The sequence below is a fragment of the Saimiri boliviensis genome, chromosome 2 (genome assembly GCF_048565385.1).
Source record: "Saimiri boliviensis isolate mSaiBol1 chromosome 2, mSaiBol1.pri, whole genome shotgun sequence".
NCBI lineage: Eukaryota > Metazoa > Chordata > Mammalia > Primates > Cebidae > Saimiri > Saimiri boliviensis.
This window is the reverse complement of record NC_133450.1, coordinates 207068139-207093045: the sequence shown is the minus strand read 5'-3', so window position 1 is coordinate 207093045 and position 24907 is coordinate 207068139. Positions and strand designations below refer to the sequence as shown.

At 50.9% G+C, this 24907-nt stretch overlaps 1 protein-coding gene across 4 annotated transcripts in view; it reads right to left on the bottom strand.

The window, feature by feature from the left end:
* COL27A1 (collagen type XXVII alpha 1 chain) overlaps window positions 1–24907 on the bottom strand; it is a 158496-nt gene that overhangs the window by 16086 nt on the left and 117503 nt on the right. For all 4 annotated transcript variants that reach the window (XM_010335912.3, XM_039474992.2, XM_074395216.1 and 1 more), the window contains 13 exons: window positions 21008–21115; window positions 14196–14249; window positions 13976–14083; window positions 12715–12768; window positions 11736–11789; window positions 8124–8180; window positions 7924–7977; window positions 7715–7768; window positions 7385–7438; window positions 6541–6594; window positions 6316–6423; window positions 5738–5845; window positions 4512–4619 (listed from right to left, as the gene is read on the bottom strand). In XM_010335912.3, the coding sequence (XP_010334214.1) occupies window positions 4512–4619; window positions 5738–5845; window positions 6316–6423; window positions 6541–6594; window positions 7385–7438; window positions 7715–7768; window positions 7924–7977; window positions 8124–8180; window positions 11736–11789; window positions 12715–12768; window positions 13976–14083; window positions 14196–14249; window positions 21008–21115 (975 nt within the window). The remainder of the gene's footprint in view (window positions 1–4511; window positions 4620–5737; window positions 5846–6315; window positions 6424–6540; window positions 6595–7384; window positions 7439–7714; window positions 7769–7923; window positions 7978–8123; window positions 8181–11735; window positions 11790–12714; window positions 12769–13975; window positions 14084–14195; window positions 14250–21007; window positions 21116–24907) is intronic.

Sequence of the window (24907 nt, the reverse complement as noted above, 5' to 3'; positions counted from 1 at the left end):
ATCTGATTTGTTTTGACATATCTATGTACACCCATGTAACTGTCATGACAACCCAGACAAAGTTTCCTCACACCCTCTTGTAATCTTTCTTTCCCACCTACCCTCCCACCTCCAGGAACCACTGATCTATTTTCTTTCAATGCAGAACAGTTTGCATTTCCTATAATTTTAAAAAATGAAACCACACAGTATATACCATTTTTTATCTGAGTTCTTTCACTCAGCCTAATTATCTTGAGAATCATCCATGTTGTTGTATATATCAGTAGTTCAGTCCATTTAATAAATAGTATTTCATTGTATAAACATACTACACTTTATTCACCTGCTGATATACATTTGAGGTGTTTTGGTTTTTTTTCCCCCAATTTGGGCTATCATAAATAAAGCTGCTAGGCACCTTCTAGTATATACAGTCTTTGTATGGCTGAACATCCTTATTTATGTAGGGTAAATATCTATGAATGGAATGATTGGATTATACAGTAGGGATATGCTTAACTTTTAAAGACGCTGCCCAACTGATTCCATAGTGATTGTACCACTTTAAATTTCCATTATCAGAGTGTGAAAGTTTCAGTTGCTCCATGTCTTCACCAAAACTTGGTGTGGTTAGTCTTTTAAAGCTCTTCACTATTCCAATAGGTGTGCAGTAGCATCTTATTGTGATTAAAATTTTAATGAGCATTTGTCTAATGACTAATGATCTTAATCTTTTTCTCATGTGCTTATTTGCTATCGGTATATTTTCTTTGAAGTGTCTATTCAAATCTTCTGCCCATTTTTAAAAACTGGGCTGTTTACTTTTATTATTGAGTTTTAAGAGCTCTTTATAGGTTCTGGATACAAATCCTTAATCAGATATATGATTTAGAAATATTTTATCCCAGTATGTGGCTTGTCTTTTCATTCTCTTAATAGTGTCCTTTGAAGAGTAAAAGTTTTAAATGTTGATGAAATCTGATTTATCACATTTTATTTTATGGGTCATGCTTTTGGTATCATATCTAAGAATCTCTGTTTTATCCAAGTTCTTGAAGATGTCCTTCTATGTTGTAGAAGCGTTTTCATTTTCGGTTTTACATGTAGGTGTATGATCCAGGTTGAGTTAATTTCTGTACACGTCATGAGGCATCACGTGTCTGGAACTACGTGTTAGGTAAGACTATTTTGTATTTGCTGAATTGTCTTCACACTTTTGTTAAAAATCAGTTGTCCATATATGTGTGGTATATTTCTGGACCTTTTATTCTGCTCCTTTGATCTGTTCGTATTTATGGCACTACCACAATTTCTTGATGACTGAAGAGTTGTAATAAGTCTTGAAATCAGGTGCCATTAGCCCGCCGACTTTGCTCTTCTCTTTCAATGTTGTTTCAGTGATTCTAGGTCCTTTATATTTCATATGTACATTAGGATCAGCTTGTCATTTTCTACATGAAAACCTGCTGAGATTTAGTTGGAATTGTGCTGAATCTATAGACTAATTTGAAGAAATTTGACATATTGAGTCTTTTAACACATGCGCACAGTATATATCTCCCATTTATTTAAGTCTTCCTCAATTTCTTTTACCAGTGTTCTATAGTTTTCAGTGTATATATGTTACACACCTAATGTCAATGTATCTAAGTATTTTATGCTATTATAAATAGTATTGCTTTTTAGATTTCCATTTCTAATTGCTTGTTGCTAGTGTATAGAAATGCAATTCATTGCTGTACATTGATTAGTGTATAGAAATGCAATTCATTTATGCATACTGACTAGTATATACGATCACATTTGTTCATATTGATCTGGTGTCCTACGATCTTGTTAAACTCACTTATTCAAGTAGCTTTATTGTAGATGCCAATGGATCTTCTACATAGACAATCGTTTCTTAAAATGAAATTAAAAAGTTTTAATTCTTCCTTTTTGATATTAATGTCTCTTATTTATTTTTCTTGCCTTATTGCACTGGCTAGAATTGCCAGTACAATGTTGAATAGAAGTGGTGAGAACAGATATCCTTGACTTGTTTCTGATCTGCTCCTTGAAAAAAAGCATTCAGTCAATCACTATTAAGTATGATGTTGACTAGGTTTTCCATGGATGTACTTTATCAAGTTGAGGAACTTCTCCACCTAGTTTGTTGAGTTTTTATCAGAAGCAGAGTTAGATTTTTGTTAATGCTTTTCCTGCAACTACTGAGGTGATCAAATGGGTTTTCTTTTTGAGTTTGTTAATATAGTGAATTATATTGATTGATTTTCAAATGTTATACCATCTTCTCATTCCTAAGATAAACCCCACTTGGTCTTGATGTATTATCCTACTTATATATTCTTAGGTTCATCTAGCTAAAATTTTAATGAGAATTGTGGTAGCTATATTTATGAGGCATGTGTCTTAGAGCTGTTAAGGGCTTATTTTTTTAAAAACCACTGAAGTTTTTAAATGGCATGTGTGGAAACTTTATGCAAATAAATAAGTATCTATGTCAAAAAAAAGGCATATTAGTCTGTAATTTCCTTTTCTCATAATGTCTGTCTGGCTTTTGACATCAGGGTAATATCAGCCTCAAGGAAAGAGTTGTGGTAACCATTCTTCTCTTCAATGTTCTGGAAGAATCTATGTAGAGTTGGTATTATTTCTTTTGTAATGTTTAGTAGCACTGACCAGTGAAGCCATCTAGGCCCAGAGTTTGCTTTGTGGGAAGCTCTTTAACTGCAGATTCAAACTCTTTTAATAGATACAAGGCTATTTAGGTTATCAGTCTCTTCTTGAGTGACCTTTGATCGTTTTGTCTTTCAAGGAATTTGTCCATTTCATCTAGGTCTTTAAATTTATTGGCATAAAGTTATCATTCTCTTATTATCCTTTTAATTTCTGTCATATCTGTAGTGACATTGCTCCCCTATCCCTGATACTAGTAACTTGTGGATTCTCTCTCTCTCTCTCTTTTTTTTTTTTTGTTTTTTGTTTTTTGTTTCCTGATTAGTCTGGCAAGAGGTTTTTCAGTTTTACAGATTTCAAAAAACTTTTGATTTTCCATTTTTTTTGGTTTGTTTATTTTTATCTTCATTATTTCCTTCCTTCTGCTTACTTTGTTTTAAATTTGCCTTCTCCAGCCCCAACCCCCAATTTCTTAAGATGGAATCTGAGACCATTTATTTGAGACCTTTCTTCTTTTCTAATACAGAAGGTATTACTATAAAGATCTCCCTAAATATTACATCAACAGCAGCATTTCACTGATTTTTATATGCTGCTTTTTACTTTCATTCAATTCAAAATGCTACCTTCCCTTTTGATTTCTTCTTTGACCCATGAGTCATTTAGACATTTGGGGTTACTTAGTTTCCAAATGTTTGCAGATTTTTCAGATCTCTCTGTTATTTATTTAAAATTTAATTTCATTATGGTAAGAGAACATTCTTTGTGTGATTTGAATCCTTTTAAATTTGTTAAAGGATGAATTGATAAAATATTATTTATACTATTAAATAAATACATTATTTAATATTTATATTATTCATATTACTAAAATATTTTATTAATAAAATTTATGTACTGGTCTTCAGGTTCAAAATATGGTCTGTCTTGGCAAATGTTCTGAATGTACTTGTAACGAAAGTGTATCTTGCTGATGTTGGGTGCAGTGTTCTATAAATGTCAATTAGATCACGTTGTCAGTTCAAGACATCCGTACTGATCTTCTATCTACTTCTGTTCTACCCATTAGGAGAGAAATATATTAAAATCCTTGACTATAATTGTGAATTTGTCTATTTCTCCTTGTAGTTTTTGCCTGATTATTTTGAAGATCTATTATTAGGTGCACAAACATTTATGATTCTCATGCAATTTTGATAAGTTGACTTCCTTGTCATTATGAAATGACCTTTATTACTGTTAGTAGTCTTTGTTCTGAAATCCATTTTGTCCGGTATTAAAATAGCTACTCCAGCTGTTTAAGATGAATGTTAGCACAGTATGCCTTTTTCTACCTTTATCTTTAACCTACTTACATCTTGATATTGAAAGTGGATTTCTTGTAGCAGTGGATATAGTTGGGTCTTGCTTTTTCACCTACTCTGACAATCTCAGTTTTTAACTGAGGTATTAAAACTGTTTGGTATGTGTTTCCTATGTGCCCTGTTTATTCTCCGTTCATTCTTCCTTCTTTTTCTAGGCTGGGGTAAGTTGAATGTAGCCTCTGGGACGAGGAGGAAAGGCGGTGAGGTACAGAATGAGCACTGGACTGGGAGTCAGCAGAGCCCACCTTCTGATTATGAGTACTCTCTCCCCCTTCTGAAGGGACCGCTCGGATCTCTTTCCTCAGCCTCCCCTACCACCTGGCTCAGGGGTGGCAGAATGGTATCCTGTACCCAGATGTTAGCCCTTGTCACAGAGCAAGGAGATGGCTTCTGGGTCAGTGTGTTTGTGTGTGCGTACGACTGTGCATGTGTTTGTGCGTGTAGGTGTGAGTGCGTGGGCACGTGCATTCTCTGGGCCTCACTCACCGGCTGGCCTTTGGACCCAGGCTCCCCCTGGTTTCCAGGGAGTCCCGTTCTGCCCTCGGTCCCTCGCTTGCCGTGGGGACCCAGCTGTCCAGGTAACCCACTCTCACCCTTAAAGAAACACATCAAAATTACCAGTCAAAGCAGGGAAGGGGGCCTAGGGGAGGGGGAGGGAGAAGGGGCCTAGGAGAATCAGAACAGTGGCCTGGTGGGGGCTGGTGGCAAGCCTTTCACCTCCCAGAAAGGAAGGTATCTTTCCCTCCCACAGCATGCCCGGCCCTGCCTTCCTCGCTCCTCTCCTGCAATTCCTCTCCTACTGTTTGTCCCCACAGCATGCCACTCCTCCAAACCTCAGCTCACACCCCTAGAATGCCTCCTCCCCTTATTATTTATTTTTTTATTTATTTTTAGACGGAGTCTCACTCTGTCACCCAGGCTGGAGAGCAGTGGCGTAATCTCGACTCACTGCAACCTCCGCCTCCCTGTTTCAAGTGATTCTCCTGCCTCAGCCCCCTGAGTAGCTGGGACTACAGGTGCCCACCACCATGCCTGGCTAATTTTTGTATTTTTCGTAGCGGCAGGGTTTCCCCATATTGGCCAGGATGGTCTTGAACTCCTGACCTCAAGTGATTCGCCCCCCTCGGCTTCCCAAAGTGCTGGAGTACAGCCCTGAGTCACCGCATGGCCACCTTTTCCCCTTCTCTTCTCATTCAAATCTTCCCTGGGTCAAGGCCATCTCTCCCTCTGCCTCCTGTGTCTCAGAGGGTTCCAACCTTTCCCCAATGAAACCCTGAGCTCAGGGAGGGCAAGGACCACATCTGAAGCATCCGTCTACATCTCCCCTTCAGTGTCCATCCCTTGGTTCTGGCGGATTCAAGGTGGCCCCCTCCTCCCACGCTGCTCTGGGAAGTTTTCTAAGGATGCCTTGGGGATCCTGGCTGCAAGCAACAGCTGTTGTTCCATAAATGTCCACGAGAGGGCGCCCGTGGACAGTTCAAAAACCTCTTGAAGGTTTCAAGGGCCTGGTAGGGGTGGTATTTCCAGCTCCCTGGATGAATTAACCTTTTAAGTCTGGTTCAAGCTTGGGGCAGGACCCCCGAGAAAGGTCAACAATGTGGACTCTGTTTTCACGCAGGCTTTGGGACATGGGTGCTTGAAGAGTCGGAACCACTAGAGTCTGCATCAAGCAGGAAGGGCGGGGCATGTAAGTGGATTAAGAAGTATCTGACCTTGAATCCTGGGGGCCCCTGTGCTCCAGGCAAGCCAGCCACACCTGGATTTCCTCTCTTCCCGGCAGGGCCCATGGGACCAGGGTCCCCATCGTCTCCCTGCTCCCCCTGTTAAGAAAGCAGGCAAAGGTGGGTCTCTCGTGTTTCAGGAAATAGCCAAAAAAGCAGATGGCTTAACGCCTGGGTGAACCTTGGGTGTAGTGGGAGGAAGGAGTCACACTCCAGAATGGTCAGATGGACGGACATGTGTGTGACAAGACTGGACCAGGAGGACAGGAGGAGCTGAGGACTGTGAGCGGGGAAGGGGCAAGATAGGAACTCTATCCACCAGTTACGGGAGGAATGGAAGGAATTTCCAGGTGCTGGCATCCAGGAGAGACAGTCAAAGGTCCACAATTCCAGGTGCCAGGGGATCAGATGGTTGCCCACCCCAAGGAAACTTCTGGATGTGTTGGTTCTACATATCCAAGTTTCTAAACGGGCTCCCCTGGCCCATGGCCTGGGGAAGTTCCCCCACACCTGGTCCCAAATGGATCCACCATCTGGATCCACCATCTGTTAACGCAAGCCCCACTCACCTGCTGTCCCGCTTGCCCGTCCCTGCCAGGAAGCCCATCTGGTCCAGCGATGCCCTCAGGGCCCTGTCTTCCCACCACGCCCCGGGGCCCCGGCAGCCCCTGCAGGCCCTGGGGGTACATAAAAAGCTGGTGAGGACATTCGGTGTTGGGGGCAGCGTGGAGGGCGGTGGGGGGGTGTGTGGACGAGCAGGGAGGCTGGTGGAAACAGCAGCTACAGGCACTCACCTGGACACCCCTCCGGCCTGGGGCCCCTGCCTTGCCTTGCTTTCCCTTTGGTCCCTGAAAAATGAAGGGCCACATGATGAAGGCTGCCTGGTGGAGGGTCAGGACCCTAGGAGCTCTGGAAAGAGGGACTGAGAGGATCCTGGGCCCCTGAGTGAGCATGTGAGGCCACAGATGTGCCCAAGCACACTGGCCTGGAAGCCTGGGTCCAGGGCCAGCCTAGAATGCCCAGGGTTGTCACTGAGCCTGCTCTGGGCCCTGGTGTCACCTCACAGGCATTGGCAATTTCCTGGGAGGAGTCAGAAGCCATGGGTCCATCTGATCATTTAGGGACCACATACCCCTGAGGAGTGCGGGTGGGGGGTGTACCCGGGGGAGGGAAGGGCATTAAGAGAGCACTGGCCCAGCCTGGGCACTGGGGGAATGCAGGGGTCCTGGGCCAGGGACAGGAATGGCTCCTCCTTGAACACCCTGTCTCCGCCTCCTCTTCCTCCAGACCCCCTTCACTGACTCCTCCCAGTTTTCTCTCTAGAGTGTGACGGGAGAGAGAGGCCAGCCTTGGCGCTACACTGCCCTGGGTTCAAGTCACTTTGGCTGGCCTCAGGCAGGTGGCTCCCCTCCTGGAGCCCCGTGAAATGGGGCTGATCGTCCCTCCTGGCTCAGGCTGTTTGAAGGGACATGGGGTCATGGCCAGAAGCAGCCTGCTCCCTCAGCTCCTGGCGGGCCACCCCTCCCTGCCCTGCCTCGCAGCCTCTGCAGCCTGCGTTTGGGTTGCTGTATGACCCTGGGTCAGGCTTTCCCCCTGCCCGGGACTCAGTCTCCCCTGCTGAAGCCCCGGGCCTCTTACCTCTGCGCCTTTCGATCCTTTGGGTCCCGGCCGTCCCCGGGGTCCCGGATGCCCCTGCAAACCAAGGTGAGATGACGCAAGGCAGCCCCAGGATTCTCTCCCGGGGAGGGTGGCCAGTCTCCGCCTGGAGGGGGAGGGGTGGGGAGGGGTTTGGGGGTGCAGGTTCTGGGGGGGTCTCCCCAGGGTCAGGGCATGAGAAACAGAAATGGCTACCCTAGACCCTTCTGCAGGGAGGGTCCCTTTAAGCTTTAAAGGGCCCAGTTCTTTCATTCCCACTGCTCCACCCCACTCAGGGCAGGAGGCAGGGATAGGATGGGAAGCAGCACTCACGGGTTGGCCCTGCTGGCCTGGCTTTCCACGGAGGCCCTGCACACCCTCCTGTCCCTGGAAGCCAGAGAGAGACAGGTGAGGGGGGCCGATCCTCAGGCACTGGGGGCAGCACAGAAGCCTGGAAAGTTCTTGTTCTTTCTAGACTCATGTCATCGCCCCTCTCCCCGTCATGCCTGATCTTGCCAGCAGGTAGGGGCTCCAATACTTACTGGGTATCCAGGGTCCCCGGGTTCCCCACGGTCTCCTCGATCGCCCACAGGGCCCTGAATGACAAAGACAGCAGCAAAATTTGGGCCACCAGGTGCAGAGGACGCCAGCCCTGGCCCCTGATCAGCCCACCCCTCTCCGTGCAGCGGGAGGATCAGGTTCCACCTAGGACGGCACATGGCCCAGGTGAGCAGAGGCTTACCGGATCTCCAGGTGGCCCAGGGGGCCCCTCAGCCTTGCCGTCCTCGCCCTGCTCCCCCTGTGGACACAGAACCAGCTTTAGGACAAACCGCCTGCTCCTGGGGAATGTGGGGAATTTCAGACAGAAAGGGCTTCGTCAGAGAAGTCCAGCCTTCTTAGAGTTACAGATGCGGACACAAACTAGAGAGGGGAGGGGACGGGTGTCTGAGCTAGACCTATGGTGGTGTGGAACCAGGACTGTGGAACCCAGAGCAGTGCTTTGTACCCTCCATGCTGCTGGGCACGGCCCATCCCGATGCCCTTGAGCTGTAGGATTCTGCAGGAAGTCAGGGAGCTCAGACAGCTGGGTCCACATCCTGGTTTGCAAAGGACCAGCCATGTGGTCCTGCAACATGCCCATTCCTGTCTCTGAGCTCCTCTCCTCGGCTGGGGAATAGGGGAGCAGAGGGGTGGAGTGAAGGGGACAGAGTGTGACGCCCATCAAGAAGTGGTGAGGACTCCATGGCATGAGGCTCCAAGCCCGGCAGGGAGTAACACCAACTCCAGCAGCTGGCATGCATGGGCACTGCTCCAGGCCAGACCCAGGCAGACTCGTGAAATCTGCCCCGCAGCGCCATGAAGCAGATGTGGTTATTATCCCAATTTGCAGATAAGGACACTGAGGCCTGAAGAGACAATGGGACCTGCTGAGAGTTCTTCACCCTCAATCTGAGAGTCCCCGTCTCTGATCCTTGCTGGGAGGAAGCAGCTTGAGGACGAACCTCCTAACCTCCAGGTGGCACTTGGCAGCTGGTCAGCACAGGGGCCGTGTCCATGAGACAGGTTCCTGTGTGCAGAGCAGGAGGGGGGCACCTCCCGGTGCTATTCAGAGGACTTGGGGAAGAAAGGCGCAGGAAGCCCTCAGCAGGCAGCCGCTCGCGGAGTAGAGGCTCAGCAGATGGCGTTAAAATTGCCGTAGCCGGTTAACAATAGTGGCAGTGAGACTGTGTCACATGGACATGGCCAGAGCCGGGGGCGGGGAGGCGGGGCAGAGCTTAGGGCTGAGGTCCTCATGCCATAGCCACCCCAGGCCCTGGTCCCCTCACAGGACAGGTGTAGATGCCACCTTTCAACTGTAAGGAAGGTGTAAGTGAAACAGCAAATGGCAAAATCTCAGGGCTCAGAAGACTCCAGCCCCAGAAAAGGTGTCACTCTCCTGGGCACAGGGCTCAAGCCAGGCACCCCTGAGCCCCTTTGTCCAGAGGGACCGAAAGGAGCCAGAAGAGGCCGGGCACAGGCAAACCGTCCCTGGGGTGGGGCACATCCCTGGCTAGAGTCAGTTCTGAAGGCTGGCGGTGATCAGCCACCAGCCTGGGGCCTCTGTGATTCCTGTGGGTGGAGGCTGAAGGCTGGCAGGGTCTTGGCCTGAGGCCTAGAACCAGCTGCACCCGGAGGGGTGGCCCAGGGAGTGGGGATTCCTTCTCCTGCCTGCCTGCTCTCTATGGGTCTTTGACCCAGTGTTCAGGTCCCACTGTGGGCGGAGGCAGCTGGACTTCGGGGCTTTGGGGAAGGGGTCTGCCTGTGTCGACCTAGCGAGTTCCACGTGCCAGGCACTTCATGAGGTTTCATCCGATCTGTGCAGCAACCCGTGCCGCTGGGACTACTGTCCACACTTAAAGATGGGAAACCGAGAGGAAGGAAGGTCTTAGCCAAGTCCACTCCGGCATCAGGGGGTGATCCGCGCCCAAAGCCAGCTGTACTGATACCCCGCAAGGCAGATGTAGTTGGGGATGCATTTTTTACTGCCAGAATCTGGTAGGACACTGTCTCTGCCCTGTCCAAGTCCCAGAATCTCATCCCCTCTCTCTGGCCACCAGCTTTGTCATGAACTTACCCCCATGGTGAGTGGGGGTGGGAGGTTCAAGTTCAAGAGCATCTCGGTTCCTTGTCTTGGGTCTGCTTTTGGTTGGGTAGTAGGGTCTGGCATCAGACAGATGGAGTCTAAATCCTGGCCCCGCCACCCTCTTACTACAGATCCTGGCCTAGTCTCTGAGCCTCATGGGGACTCAGTTTCTCCACCATCTTGTAGAACAATGATAGCTCCACACTGAGGCTGTGGTGAGAATGGCAGGAGGAGTGGCAGGGAAAGAGGTCTCCATGTGGGCGTGTGCTTGGTGGGTCTCCCCAGGACCCTGCTCTCGCCTTCCCAGCACCGTCCAGCTTGTGGGTGGCTGTTCCTTCCTGGGACCAGCTCTATATTTGAGACTGCTAAGCGTATCGTTGCCACCCTCTAGCTCAGGGCCTGGAACATGCTAAGTCCTCCATAAACACTGCTGTGGAGCTGGAGGAATGAACTGATCTAGTAATGCCTCCTAAGCAGAAAAGACATCTGGCTGTCATACATGTGATGTCCTCCACCTTGGCCTCTTGTTCCCAAGGACCCCACCACTTGATGAGGCAATCAAGGCTCAGGGAATCCTGGGGATCATCCCCCTACAAGGCCCCTGCAGCCTTAGGGCAGATTTGGTTATTAGATCTCATCCTCGGCAGCCGTAGGGACTGCTTCTAGAGCTGCAGATGGCCTGAGTGCAGGCCTTGGGACACCACAGGCTTCCTTGTTTCTGAGTCTGTGTTAACCCTTTCTGTGCCAGCCCTGGCAGGCTGCGAGGGCCCAGGAGGGACCTGGGGTACTGAGTGGCACCTTCTGTGGCTTCCTGTGGAATCTGCTGGGGTGGATGCCCACTCTGATGGCTGAGCTGTCCGCCTCCAGCAGGAGGAAGGGGTCGGCCGGGCAGCACGCTGGGCCAGTGTGAGTCACCGACAGCGGGATTGAGTCAGTGGGGAGCTGACTCAGCAAAAGGAGTGCTGGGGAGGCAGGGGCTGAGGGGAGTAGTGCTCCAGCCGAGCCAGCAGGGGAGGGGCGGAGGAGGAAGGACCGAGGACTCAGGCGAGGAAGGTAGGACTCAGACACGTGGCTTCTGGCGCCAGCTCTGTTTCGCCTTGGACGTGGCACAGCACCAGTACCTTGGAGCTTCTGGTACTCCCAGCCCTCCACAATCCCCAATGGCATGGCGGCGGAGGGTCCAGGGATCAGCGAGGACCCTTCCAGCAATTCGTCTCCTCTACCGAATATGGAGCCAAGGGGTGGGGAATGAACGCGCCTTGCCCTCTGCCTCGGTGGCTTCTTCCTTGACCACTAACCACTGGGGTTCCTCGCTCTCCGTCCTAAGCCCTCTCCTGCTCGGCAGCCTCTCCCCACTCTCGCTGGGTGATCTCATTCACGGGCAAGGCTTCAATTCGCATGTCCACACAGACGATGGAGTCCGCTTTAGTCATCACAAGATTGATGTCCATTTCTGCTTCTCGACTGTACGCCCCGTGAGAGCAGGGAGTGCATGTTTTCGTTCCAGTGCTGGATGCAAAGGTGACACCCAGCACACAGTGCTGAGCATGGATCTGATGGCTCCTGCCTGCTGGGTGCGGTGGCAGTGACACCAGCCTCGGCTGCTGCAGGGGGCAAGCCCTCACAGGCTTCTCCAGCCATAGGTACCCTAGGAGCTTTCTCCTGCTGGCCCTGAAGCTGACCTCAGCCTCAGACACGGGTGCAGCTGTTTCCCCCAGAGCAAACACCCACCTTTTCACCTTTTGGCCCAGGAGGTCCGAGGGGTCCCACGAGGCCCTTGTGTCCCTACAGGAAAACAAGAAGGAGGGAAGCGAGAATGAGAACTCAGGAAGGACAAAGGACTCGGACTCTGAGACGGGGACACCGGGCTGCGAAACTGGGTCCCAGCTCTGCCCCAGCGGGCTGTGTGGCTCTGAGTCTGTGCCTCTGTGGGTCCTGGCCTTCCAGATATGCCATGCTGGTTCCAGACATGCCCCAAAGGGGTATTCCAGTTTGGATGGTCGGGGGCCCTGCCCGCCCCACCCTGGAGCAGACCTGGGAGGGTTATCTCGGGAGAGCCAGCTTTGTCCTCCGAGCCAGGACCAGGGATAGGGGCAAAATGCTGGCCTCAACAGACCTCCCAGGCCTTGGCTAGGCCTGCAGGTGCAGACACCCTGGGGCTCCTCGAAGCACCCCTCCAGGCCTCCCGTCTCTCCTGGTTTCCTCTCCCTCTCCTCCCCTCCCTGCTGTATCTCTAGTTATGTCTAGAGCTGCAGAGACCAGGCTGAGGATCTCACATCCACACTGATGCTGTCAGGCCTCGTGCATGCTCTTTATCCTCCCAAGCTATGGTTTCCCCTTCTAAGTAGACACCATACCCCTCTGAGCCCTGATCTCCCCAGATGTGTAACCTGGGTTTGGCTCAGCCATGTCCAAGAAGGTGCCAGCATGGATGCAAAAATGGTCCCTTCCCCAGACAGCAGCTAAGGCATGCAGAGCGCCCACCCTGGGCAGCAAATTCTCAGGAGGGCTCAGGGTGGCTCATCCCAACCACACCTATCCCATCCATGATCTTCTACCCCCACCACAGCTCTGGGCCTGGGACTCCCCGGGGCAGGTGAGACCCCACATCTTCAGTGACCCTGGGAGGTGGTGGGCAGAGGCTGGCATGGGCCTGTGTCCCCGCCTGCAGGGAAGAGTCGGGGGCTGAGGGGAGGTGATATCTGCTTACATCATAACCAGCCAGTCCCGGTTCTCCTTGGGCCCCCATGCGTCCTGGAGCACCCTACAAGAGGAGGAAACCCTCGTTGGTATGGAGCATGGCTCTCACAGTGGGGACACAGGCAGTCTCCCCGACAGGCTCCAGCCCTGCTCTGCCCAGCAGCCTGGCATATCCACGCTACCCATAACCAAGGTGTGTGAACAAGGCGGAAAGCCAGTGATATCACTGCTCCTCCCTGGAGCTCCCCATACCGCCCCAGCCCTCCTTCTCCTGGCTCCAGGGGTTCAAGACAGCCGATTGCTAAATTTTCAGGACTTTTACAAGCCAGTGAAAGAGAGCCGTTATTAACAAATTTTATGGACTTCAATTAAGTTAATTGTATTAAAACAAAGATAGAGGATATTCAAACCTCATCTCCTCCTAGCCGTTTGACTACATTTTCCTCCTACCTACACTAACGAGGTGATTCTGGTCTACTGCATCTGTGCTCATCGGTGGAAACACTGCTGAAGGGAGGGCTGCTGTGTAACTCCTCCCACTCTGTGTAACTCCTCCCACTCTGTGTAACTCCTCCCACTCTGTGTAACTCCTCCCACTCTGTGTAACTCCTCCCACTCTGCCTTCCGTGTCGGTGGCTTGAAATCAGCCATGGAGGAAGCCCTTACACCACGGAAACGAGCAAATGCCACTAACCAGCTGGTTGCTTATTCTTCCACTCAGCCAGCTCAGAGCTGCTCTGCCACCCTCTCCAGCCTCCCTCCCTCGCTTCCCCTTGGGGTCTTCCTCTCCTGCAGGTATCAAACCCCTCTGGGCCCCTTCCTTCAGGGCAGCCCAGCAATGCCGTGGGACACCCTCGGAGTCATCCAAGGACCTGCAGCAGCATCGCCCTGTTCTTTCTGAATCTATTTCCAGTGGGAAGTCTCCTCATTTGATAAAAACGGTCCTAAGAATCTGGTCCTTTCTCCCCTAATGCTAATAACAAGGCTTATTAATTTGGGTCCAGAGAGGGCTATAGGGGACTCACACACCCCTTCAAATAGCAGGAATATTCAGTGTGGTGTATACTGTTCTGGAGGCACAGCTGCAGCTTTCTGCAGGTTACCAAAGGGATTCATGATTCAGAGAGGTGGCTGGGACAGTGAGCACCGGGTGTTCCATTAATAGCAGGGGTAGGTGATACCAGCGCGGGGAAGCCTGGTGTTCCCCTTTCCTGCCCTCGGTCCCCTCTATTCCATGCATGACTCCCCCACTCCAGCCAGAGAGTCCTCACCGTTGGTCCCAGGCTGCCCCGGGACCCTTTAGGGCCTGGGGTGCCAGGGGGTCCGGGGTCTCCAGGGACGCCCATCTCACCCAGCTGTCCTTGGTAGCCCTTGGCGCCCTGCAAGAGGAAGAGAGACAAGCTGTCACTGGGCCCAGCAGGACGGAGGGGCTGGGAAGGGGAGGGATGTGGGGGAAAGACGTGGCCCATCAAGGCAGGAGGGGGCACCTACCTTGGCTCCACTGCGGCCCTTCTCGCCTTGCTTCCCTGATTTTCCTTCGGGACCCTGAAGGGAGAAGGGGGAAACAGCAAGAGAAAGATGAGAGAAGAGAGGAAATCAAGGCGGATCCACGAGGCGGCCGGACTGTCGGCTCCGGAGGCAGACGGCGGGTTCCAAACCAATTCTGCCACTCAGTATCCGTGTGACCTTGAGCGTGACCTAACTTCCTGGGCTCAGCAACCTCTGCTGTGTAGTGGGGATGGTGTCACAGAACTTAAGGATTCGACTTGGCGATGCGAGAACATGCTCACAGCGAGGCCTGGCCCGTGGTCAGTGCAGGTGTGGATGCTGGGTGTGGCTTTGGCAGTTGCTGGCTTCGCTGTTGTCATAGTGACCGTTAGGCATCCCGGGCTGTCCTACAGGGAGCAGCGTTCTGCACGGAGCTCCCTCCAGTGCCAATTGCAATCTACCCTCCCAACGACCCTGAACGTGAGACCCCAATGAGACCCACTTCCAGTTGACGCAGCCAAGTTCCCAAAGACACAGTGACTTCTGCCCAGGGTCCCAGCTGTGCTGCGCAGGCCCTGATTCAATCCCAGCTATGTCTGGCTCCATGCCTGCGGCCCTTCCCACTCCCTGGCTCATGGTGCCTATTGATGACACGAGGTGGCAGGAGAGGATTTATAAGTTCTTCCCTATCTCTGAGCTGTTGGGTGTCACTTGGGTACAATTCCTGCGGCCATGTCCCTGGAACAGGGCCCGCCTCTCAGGGAATGGGCTGAAGATGCCTCCTCATAGTAGGGAATAGTGCTGGGAAGGTCACCTGCCTTCTCCCACTTCCCTTGGGGTCCCCAGGCCATTCCCTCTGACAGACCACTGTGCCCTTAACCCATGGGGCTTCTCAAAGAGATGCTCTGGCCTGGCCTGGTCTGCCCTGCCCTGGGGGGCAAATTCAGCTTTGTATCCACAGTTGTCAGAGAAACTGCACAGCAAGGATGAGTGAGTGTGTGCAAGTGTGCATGTGACAGTAACAGACAGACACAGAAAGAGAAGAGAGAGAATAAATCCTGGGCCATACTCGGTCAAGAGGGAGGGAGTGGGGCTGGCAGTGTTTCTAGCCTGGAAAGGACTTCTTGACTGCAAGCCCCAAGGGAGCTGGAAAGAATGTCTATGCTCTTGGTAAGCACTACAGAGCTGCTTTGATGTAATCCCTCTGGTTGCGTTAACAGAGGCACCAGATGTAGAATGGAGGAGGTGATGTCCCATTTGGGAACAGGTATTGTACTTTAAGAAGAGGCACTGACTAATTGCGATGGAAGAGGGACAGGAAGAGGAGGTCCTAGAGGAACAAGGAAACATCTGGACCAACCCAGAGGGCTTGGTTCCTGTCTACAGATTTCTGCAGTTGTTCTGGGGCAGGGCCAGCCATATTCTCCAGGGTAGCCAGCACATGAAAATTACGGGGCGGTTGGCTTTGATTCAGCACAAGGGAGAGATATCTGCTCTAAAGACACAACGCGGCATCAGTTATGATGCCAGAAAAGATGACGCTGTCCCAAAGGAAAGCACCAGGCAGACCACTCTGTGGCCCTCAGACGGAACACTGGCTCGGGTAGGACCCTGGTACAGATTGCCTGCACCCCGATGCCTGAGTCTACATGTGCCCCTGGACAAGTCCCGCTCTTTCCCTGAACCTCAGTTTCCCCACCTCTAATATGGGACTAACACTGTGGCCTCCACATACGGCTACTGAACACTTGAAATGTGGCTACTATGACTGAGGAACTGAATTCTTAATATTATTTAACTTTAATTAATTTAAAATTAAATTTAAGTCCGGCACAGTGACTTACACCTGTAATCCCAGCACTTTGGGAGGCCGAGGTGGGTGGATCACTTGAGGCCAGGAGTTCAAGACCAGCCTGGCCAGCATGGTGAAACCCTGTCTCTACTAAAAATACAAAAACAGCCAGATGTGGTGGTGCATGCCTGTAATCCCAGCCACTCAGGAATGCTGAGGGATGAGAATTTCTTGAACCTGGGAGGTGGAGGTTACAGTGAGCTGAGATCACACCAGTGCACTTCAGCCTGGGCAACAGAGCGAGACTCCGTCTCAAACAAACAAACAAACAAACTAAAGCATTAAACGCTGACACCCAATTATGTTGCTACAAAATTTGTTTGGAGTAACTTGGGCGTATAAACCTACATTTTCAACTGAAAGTTTTATGAAATCTAAACACAGATCAAGTATTGCCAGTGAAAATTCACATTTGAGATGTGCTATGAATATATACTATACACTATATTTCAAAGACTTACTACAGAAAGAATCTAAATATCTTACTAATGATTTTTAGATTGCTTATATTTTGAAATGATGATATTTTGGATCTATTGGACTAAATAAACTATATTATTAAAATTAAATCCTTGGTTTTTTTTATTTGAAACAAGGTCTCACTCTGTTTCCCAGATTGGGAAACAGTGGCTCGATCTCAGCTCACTGCAGCTTCAATCTCTGTGGCTCAAGTGATCCTCCCACCTCAGCCTCCTGAGTAGCCAAGACTACAGGCATGCACCACCATGCCCAGCTAACTTTTTAATTTAACTTAATTTTTATAGAAACGAGGTCTCCCTGTGTTGCCCAGGCTGGTCTGACACTTTTAGAGTCAAACAATCCTTCCACCTCAGCCGCCTAAAGTGCTGGAACTGCAGGCATCAGCCACCACACTGGCCTTTAAAATTAATTGTACCTGTTTCTTTTCACCTTTTTAAAAGGTGGCTACTGGAAAATTTTAAAGAAGTGGCTTGTATGTAGCTTGTATCTCGTTTCTATCTGACAGCAAAATCTCCAGCTCCTCCGGTGATAAAACATCAACAATCCCTACAGTTCTCATTCTACATAAATATTCATTAGATTCTCACCAGTATTTGGAGGAAGGGATTATTTATCCCCTTTTGGAGTGAAAGGAACTGAGGTTCAGTGACAGGAAGCCCGTTGTGGGTCTCCCAGCCAGGTCAGAAGTGAGAGGCAGCTCCTCCATTTCTGGGGCACCTCTCCTTCTAGGCTGGTCTTGGTCGGGCAAAAAGCCACGTTACAGTGACTGGTGAGATTTGCCAGTGCACTGAAGGGACTGCGACAGCTGACTGATCCCTTGCAGAAGTCAAGATGAGTCAGTGCTGAAGAATCCAGTACAGGGGCAGGGAGACGGGAGGCTGTGTCTCCCCCAGGACAGGGCGCCACTTGCTGGGACAGGCCCTCTCCAGCCGAGAGCCTCCAGTGGGTGAGGCTGTGGGCCCAGAATGAAGATGTCTGCTGGGCCCCATCCATAGAGATGCATTTCTGGAAAGGCCCCGATTGCTCATAAAATTCTATTTTTAAATACTCAACTGTTTCCAGGCCACAGAGTGGGAGGTATTTATCCTGATGCCAGAGACACTCTAGTAAGGTTCCTCACTGCCTTGTCACTGCACACATTCGGTCTGGCCCCAGAGACTCTCTTTCCAATCCCAGCATATGGGATAACGGGAGTGATGGCAAAATATTGACATTAACGCAGCTACCACCATCACACCATGACCATGGTAATCACCATCATCATCACCACTCCCCACACCACTATCACCATATTTCACCCCTTCCACCCATACCACTGCCATGGCCACCATCATCCCTTCCCCACCATGACCACCATCGCCACTGCCCATCATCACCACCACTGCCACTATCCTTAGTGCCACCACTGCCACCACCGCCCCATCATATCATTATCATCACCACCATTATCACCATCACTATCACCAACACCACTACCCCTGCCATCATAACCACCACTGCCATTATCCTTAGTACTACCACCGCCACACTGCCCCATCATCATCATCACCCACACCTCCACTCCACTCCCACCCCCACTATCACCATCCCATCACTACCATCACTGCCCCATCATCACCACCACCACCATTATCATCACTACCTCCAACACCGCTACCCCCATCATCATCACCATTACCAACCACCACTATCACCCTCGCCTCCACTCCACTCCCACCCCCACTATTACCATCACCACCAGCACCCAGCACCACCATCACCACCTCATCACAATCACTGCTACTGCTACCACTACCACCATCATCATCACTATCACCACCATCAGTACTACCATCATCACCATCATCTTCATCATCATCACCACCACCATCATCATCACCATCACCACCTTCAGTACTACCACCATCACCGTCACCATCATCTTCATCATCACCACCACCATCATCATCACCACCACCATCATCATCATCACCATCACCACCGTCAGTACTACCATCACCATCATCTTCATCATCATCACCACCACCGTCATTATCATCACCATCACCACCACCGCCATTGGTGCTGCCCCCACCCGCACCATCCTCTCACCATCATCACCAGCCCTCTAGTCACTTTCTCCTCTAAATTCATAAAGACAATATTTTATATTTCTGGTGCATTTTATAAAAATGCTTTCCTATCCTGAGTTTTACTTATTCTTTATAGATAAGGCAACCAAGGCTCACAGAGGGGCAGTGATTTGCCCAAAATCACATGAAGAGTGGGTTGCTTGAGCCAGAAGCTCAAGTTCAACCTCAGGACTCTGGTGCCAAGGCTATTTCTGCCACGTGTTGCTGCCCATTCCACAGCCATGATACTCAACACTCACTAAAAAAGGGTCCCTGGAATGCTGGAACTCAAAGTGATCTTAGCACACATTCCTTCCAAATCCTCCAAGGGCAAGACCAGAGAAGGCAAGGGACGAATGAAAAGTCACAGACCAGGTTCCTGATGCAGAATCAGGGCCGGGGCCCCTCCTGCTAAATTCCCCTTGGCCCACTTCCCCACCGCTGAGTCAAGCCCGGGGGGAAGCCTCCTGGCTGACTCAGCGCCCTTGTATTTATTCTTCTCTGGTTTGGTGAGTTCATTCTGTTGCAGCTGTTCGGGGGATTGGCACTTCAGTGCTATTTTTAGGAAACAAATATTTTCCCACAACCATAGTTTGTTGCGGTCTCATTTGGATCTGTCCTAGGTGAGTCATGTAAACACATCATGGGGAAAAAACAGCATGGAGAGCAGGCCTGATTCAAATGGAATCAAACTGGGTTGCTTTGCCTAGGTAACGACATCGACCTCTCCGCTTGAGGGATGAAGAGTGAAATGGACAACCCAGGAAGCCTGGGCTGGCAGCAGAGGCACCAGTTCTCTGGTTGGCTCAAGGTGGATGCCAGCAGGCTTGTGCATTTGGGCAGCCTGCCTGCCAGGCCACCTAATCTACGGTTCCCAAGCAGTTCCGCTGAACTGACCCAGCACTCCTGGGTCACACAAACCCTGCTCACCTGTACGAGACTACCACTGCCCCCCACTACCAAGTCAAGTTCCGAGTCATCAGTCCAGTATTTGGGTCACTCAAAAATCAACCTTTCACCTGCCTCCAGCCTCATCCTCACAGCCTCACGGCCAAGCCCCGGATTCCAAGCCTGTCAGAGCAGAGGGGCAGTGTGTGGAGAGTCACGCAGGCCTAAGTTCCAATTCCAGCTTTGCCATTTCTCACTGCCTGAGCCTGGGACATTTCGTTCACCGCCCCGATTTCCCCAGTCCTCGGGGGTTGCTGTCAGAATCAAAGAGGGAACCTTCGGGAAAGCACTGGGCAACTTGTCTATCTACACACATTCAAGCAGGATTCAAGCAGGAGAATTTTGCTCCCTTCCCTACTGGCTTCTACATCCCCCACGTTAGAGATGGTTTACCTCTTCCATCTCAGCGGACCTGGCCCAGGGAAGCTGCTCGTGAGGGTTTGTGGACTAAGTACATTTCTGTTAGTGGGGAGAGCAGAGCCGCTCTCTCTTCTCAATCAACAGACTTTGGTCACCTATGTGTCAGCCTGTTTTTTGTTCTTTTCTTTTTTTTTTTTTTTTGAGACAGAGTCTTGTTCTGTCACCCAGGCTGGAGTAGAGTGGTGCAATCTTGGCTCATTGCAACCCCAGCCTCCCGGGTTCAAGTGATTCTCCTGCCTCAGCCTCCCGAGTAACTGAGACTATAGGCATGCACCACCATGCCTGACTAATTTTCATATTTTTAGCAGAGACGGGGTTGCACCATGTTGGCCAGTCTGGTTTCGAACTCATGACCTCAAGTGATCTGCTTGCCTTGGCCTCCCGAAGTGCTGGGATTACAGGCTTGAGCCATGGCACCTGGCTGAGGCACTGTTAAAGACGTAAATGAAAACCAGAAAAGGTCTTGGCCTCCATGGGGTCAAGACATACACTGAAGGTTATGAATGGCCCTAGGGGCTCAGGGCCCAGCCTGGGGGTCAGGGATGGCTTTTTGGAGCAGGTGATGTCTGTGGTGATACCTGAAGGTCAAATAGGACTTAGGCAGGTGACAGGGGAGCGAGGAAGGGAGAGTGTCCTAGGCAGAGCATGTGCAAAGGCCCAGGGGTAAGGCTCACAGCTTGTCCAAGGAACTTAAAAAAGTTCAGTGTGGCTAGATACAGGGGACAGTCGAGATGAGGTCGGCAGGGGCCAGGTTTGTACAGGGCAGGGTGGGGGAGGATGCAGAATAGACATTGTTCTGCAGAGCCATGGAGCGTAAAGCGGGGAGGGGCCCAGAGAATGGTTCCCCAGACTGGTTCTCTGGCAAACTACCAGGTGGAGAAAGGACCACAGCAGAAGATCCTTCGGTGGCTCTACCGGAAGACCCCCCACCCAGGTGCCTGCACAGGCGTGAGTGCTCAGGGTACCCCAGAGCCCCAGGCGCTGCAGGCAGGCAGCACACTCACCCGGACACCGGTGACGCCAGGGGGGCCGGGGGGCCCGTCCTCACCCATCAGCCCTTCCTGGCCTTTCTCGCCATGTTCTCCATCAGGCCCTGGGTCTCCCCTGTCCCCCTGGGTGGCAAGGCATGAGGAGGGGAGAAAGAGAGAGAATAAATTAGTTACCAAGTCCATCAGAGGCCCCAGACCTCAGGGCTCCATTCAGGCGTCCACAGTCACTGGCCCCTAGATTCCCCTGACAGTTCCCTCTGCTGCCAAAAAAGCAGGCTGCTGAGGCTCGGCTGCCCAGCCCAGTGGAGCTCCAAGCTTGCACAGGACGCATCCCAGACGAGGAGGTTCCTACATGTCCCTGCCTGGGCCTGGGCGGGGAAGGGCAGAGTGACTCAGAGATAAGCCAGGGACCTCACTGCACCCACCCCATGGAGTTCACAGGAAGGGGTCAGTTTCTCCCCAGTTTAGACACATTGGGAGAACAAGAGTCTTATGAAGCTGAATACTTTTTCCTTTTCTTTTCTTTTCTTTTTACTTTCTTTTTTCTTTCTTTTTTTTTTTTTTTTTTTTTTTGAGGCAGTCTCACTCTTTCTCCCAGGCTGGAGTGAAGTCGTGCAATCATAGCCCACGGCAGCCTCGACCTCCTGGGCTCAAGCAATCCTCCGCCCTCAGCCTCCCAAGTAGCTGGGACTATAAGCATATGCCACCATGCACAGCTAATTAATTTTTTTTTTTTTTTTAAGAAATGGGGTCTTACTACAGAAGAGCTTGAGCCCAGGAGGTGGAGACCATTGCCCAGCCTGGTCTTCGACTGCCGGGCTCAAGCAATCCTTTCACCTCAGCTTCCCGAAGTGCTGGGATTACAGGTGTGAGCCACTGCACCTAGCTGAAAGAAATTTTCATCAAGAAAGAAAATTCACCCAATTCTCCCTCTCAGAACCACTCTTTCCATTTTTCTGAGTTGCATTTTCAATCCTTGATGACACAAAAACAGTGAATAATAATAAAAAATGGTAGGTAACAATTTGGATGGTATGTACCAGGCTCAGGGCAGTGAAGCCACTGTCCCCAGGCAATGAATCAGGCCCGAGTGTTCAGGGTACCCTTAGTGAGCAGTAAACTAAGCTCTAAAGGGACAATCCCACCGGGCCGCCGGTCTCCGTCTTTGTAATGGTTACTGCTTTGCTCTATGGTAAACAGGTTCTCCCACTGCTCTGGGCTCTGCACGGCGATCATTCTCATTGGCTGCAGAATACTTTCTCTGGAGGGTAGATGGAGCTAATATTTAAGTAGCACTAACCCTATCGGGACCATATTCTGGGTTCTTTAACATCTATTAACTGACTTAATCCCCACAAAAGCTTTCCAAGGCTGGTCCTCTTTTAGTCCCATTTTACAGATGAGGAAACTGAGGCAGAGCTACATCAAGTCATCTGGCTCAAAGGCCCACAACTTGCTAGCGGTGGAGCTGGACTTTGAAGCAGGAGCCTGAGGATGCCCTCTTTACAGTTAAAGGGCTGTAACCAAGGTCTTCTCAGGACCTTGGGCCTTTGGGGCACCTGAGGTTATTTCCTTGGAAAGGCAGCCCTTGGCATGGGCTTTTTTTTTTTTTTTTTTTTTTTTAGAAGATTTCATTCTGTCACCCTTGCTGGAGTGCAGTGGCATGATCTCAGATCACTGCAATCTCTGCCTCCCATGTTCAAGCGATTCTCTGGCTTTGGCCTCCCTGCTAGCTGGGATTACAGGTACACACCACAATGCCTGGCTTGGGTTTCACCATGTTGGCTAGGCTGATCTCAAACTCCTGAACTCAGATGATCCACCCACCTCGGCTTCCCAAAGTAATAAGATTATAGGCATGAGCAACCATGCCAGGCCGGGGTGGGCTTTTTATGGTTTTGAAGCAACCAGCGTCACTCTAAACCTGCCTTATCTCATTGCAGTAATCTTTGTATACTCCTAGGGAGATTGGGGGCAGGTGGGGTTCCAGGATGGGGCGGGCAGGATTCCAGGATGGGGCATGGGCTGTCACCCTCATCACTGTGAGCAGAGCTGGTGTGAGGAGTGCCGCATGGGCATGGATGCTGCCCCTCAGAAGGTCACCTCCATCGGGGCTGCCAGGCCTAGCTTAGCTGTGACTGCTCAGGGAGACCCATGGGACAGGACATGAAGTCACAGGTATAAAGAAGGGATGGGCGAGAGGAGCAGGCTTGGAAAACATCATGCGTCTACCAGTTTTGTCCTCCGGTGCCAAGCTTTACAAGGGACTCATAAACTGGTGTGCATCCAGAGGAGAGAGAGTACAGGAAGCGGAGGGCATCAAGCTGGAGCCTGGGGCTTGGCCTGGCGCAGGAGAGAGGCTTGAGAGAGTGACTCATTCATGCTCATTGCTGCAACCTGGGCCTGCAGGGGCCTGGGTGCCAGGGCAGGAGATGGGTGTGAGGGAGTTGCTGGGGCAGTTTCTAGCTCAGTCAGGCAGATGTTCCAAGGGAGCGGTCCAGAGATGGCACAGATAAAGGCAGGAGACTCCGAGCTGAGGCGCAGGCCAGGACAGAGCAGATCTGGGCACCAGGCCGTTCTCTCGGGTCCCTTCTCGCTGAGAGTCTCAGCTTCTAAGCACAGCCTGGCATGAAGACAGGGGCTGGCCCGGATGACTCTCCTGCAGACTCCCCTGGCTCTGGGATTCCATTTCTGGTTTGTCATCCTGGCCACCTGTTCTCCTAACTCTCAGAGGCAGGCAGCCTGCACCAGGTGGCTGGTCGGGTTTTCAGCAAAGGGCTCTCACCTGAGCTCTGCATAAGACCACACTCCAGGGACTAACCGGACCCCTGGGGTGCACGTCCTTGGGAATTCCATACAGAACAGGCTCTGGGAGTTCCTGGAGATGCCCCAAATCCTCAGTCATCTGCCAGTGCTCAGAAGAGGCTTGCAAGTTGCCTTGCGTAACCCTCTCCATTTACAGATGGGAAAACTGAGGTGCAGAGAGAGGCAAAGACTCCCTAACACCACAGAGTAAGTCAGTGCTGTGTGAACCTGGGGTTCCGGCTCCTTCTGATTCCAGGGTTCTCTGCTCAGGGGACGATGCCTCCCTCATCCCTGGGGTTCTGCTGCCTAAGTTCACATCTTGCTACCGTTCCTGAATAGCTGTGTGACCCTGGACAAATTTTTTCATTTGTAAAATAAGGATCAAAGGATTACTGCAAGGATTGAAAGAGATAAACCATGTAAATAGCTTAGCAGCGTGTCTGGCACGTGAGAGCTGGATAAAAGCTACCTGTTATTGGTCACTGCCACCATCGCCACCATCCGCTAGACATCAGCAAAGAGATAACGGGCACAGAAGCACTATAGAAAGTGCTGTGCACATTCAAGATGCAGTTTTCACCATGAGGTGATTCCTGGACAAACACCTTAAGAAAATGGGTATCTCCTGGGATTCATGTAAAGACCGGGGACAATGCTATGCATCTGAGCACACAGACTCAGGTGGAACTGGCTTTGAAGGGCGGGAAAGAGGACGAAGCCAGAGCCAAGAAGCCATGAAAGGTGGAGGGAGAAGACTGGGAGGCACCCAGCCTGGAAGACCCCCTCCCACCCCGCTTGGTGTGCATTCCAAGAAAGGTGGCTGCCCAGAGTGGAGTGAGAAGGCTGCTGCTTTGTGCCTCAGTTTCCTCATCTGCCTAGTGGGGATGGTAATGTATCAAGCTTGGGAGAGAATATTTATTATTCTGGGAATAATTATTATGCTGGGAATAATTATTATGCTGGGAATAATTATTATGCTGGGAAGAATAATTATTAAATGGGTTAATTCACACAAAGCGCTTTGGGTGGGTGGCACTGGGCACGGGGCAAGTGCCCAAAGCACTTTAGCCATGACCTTCATCAGCATCACCACCCAGTGTAATGGGCACT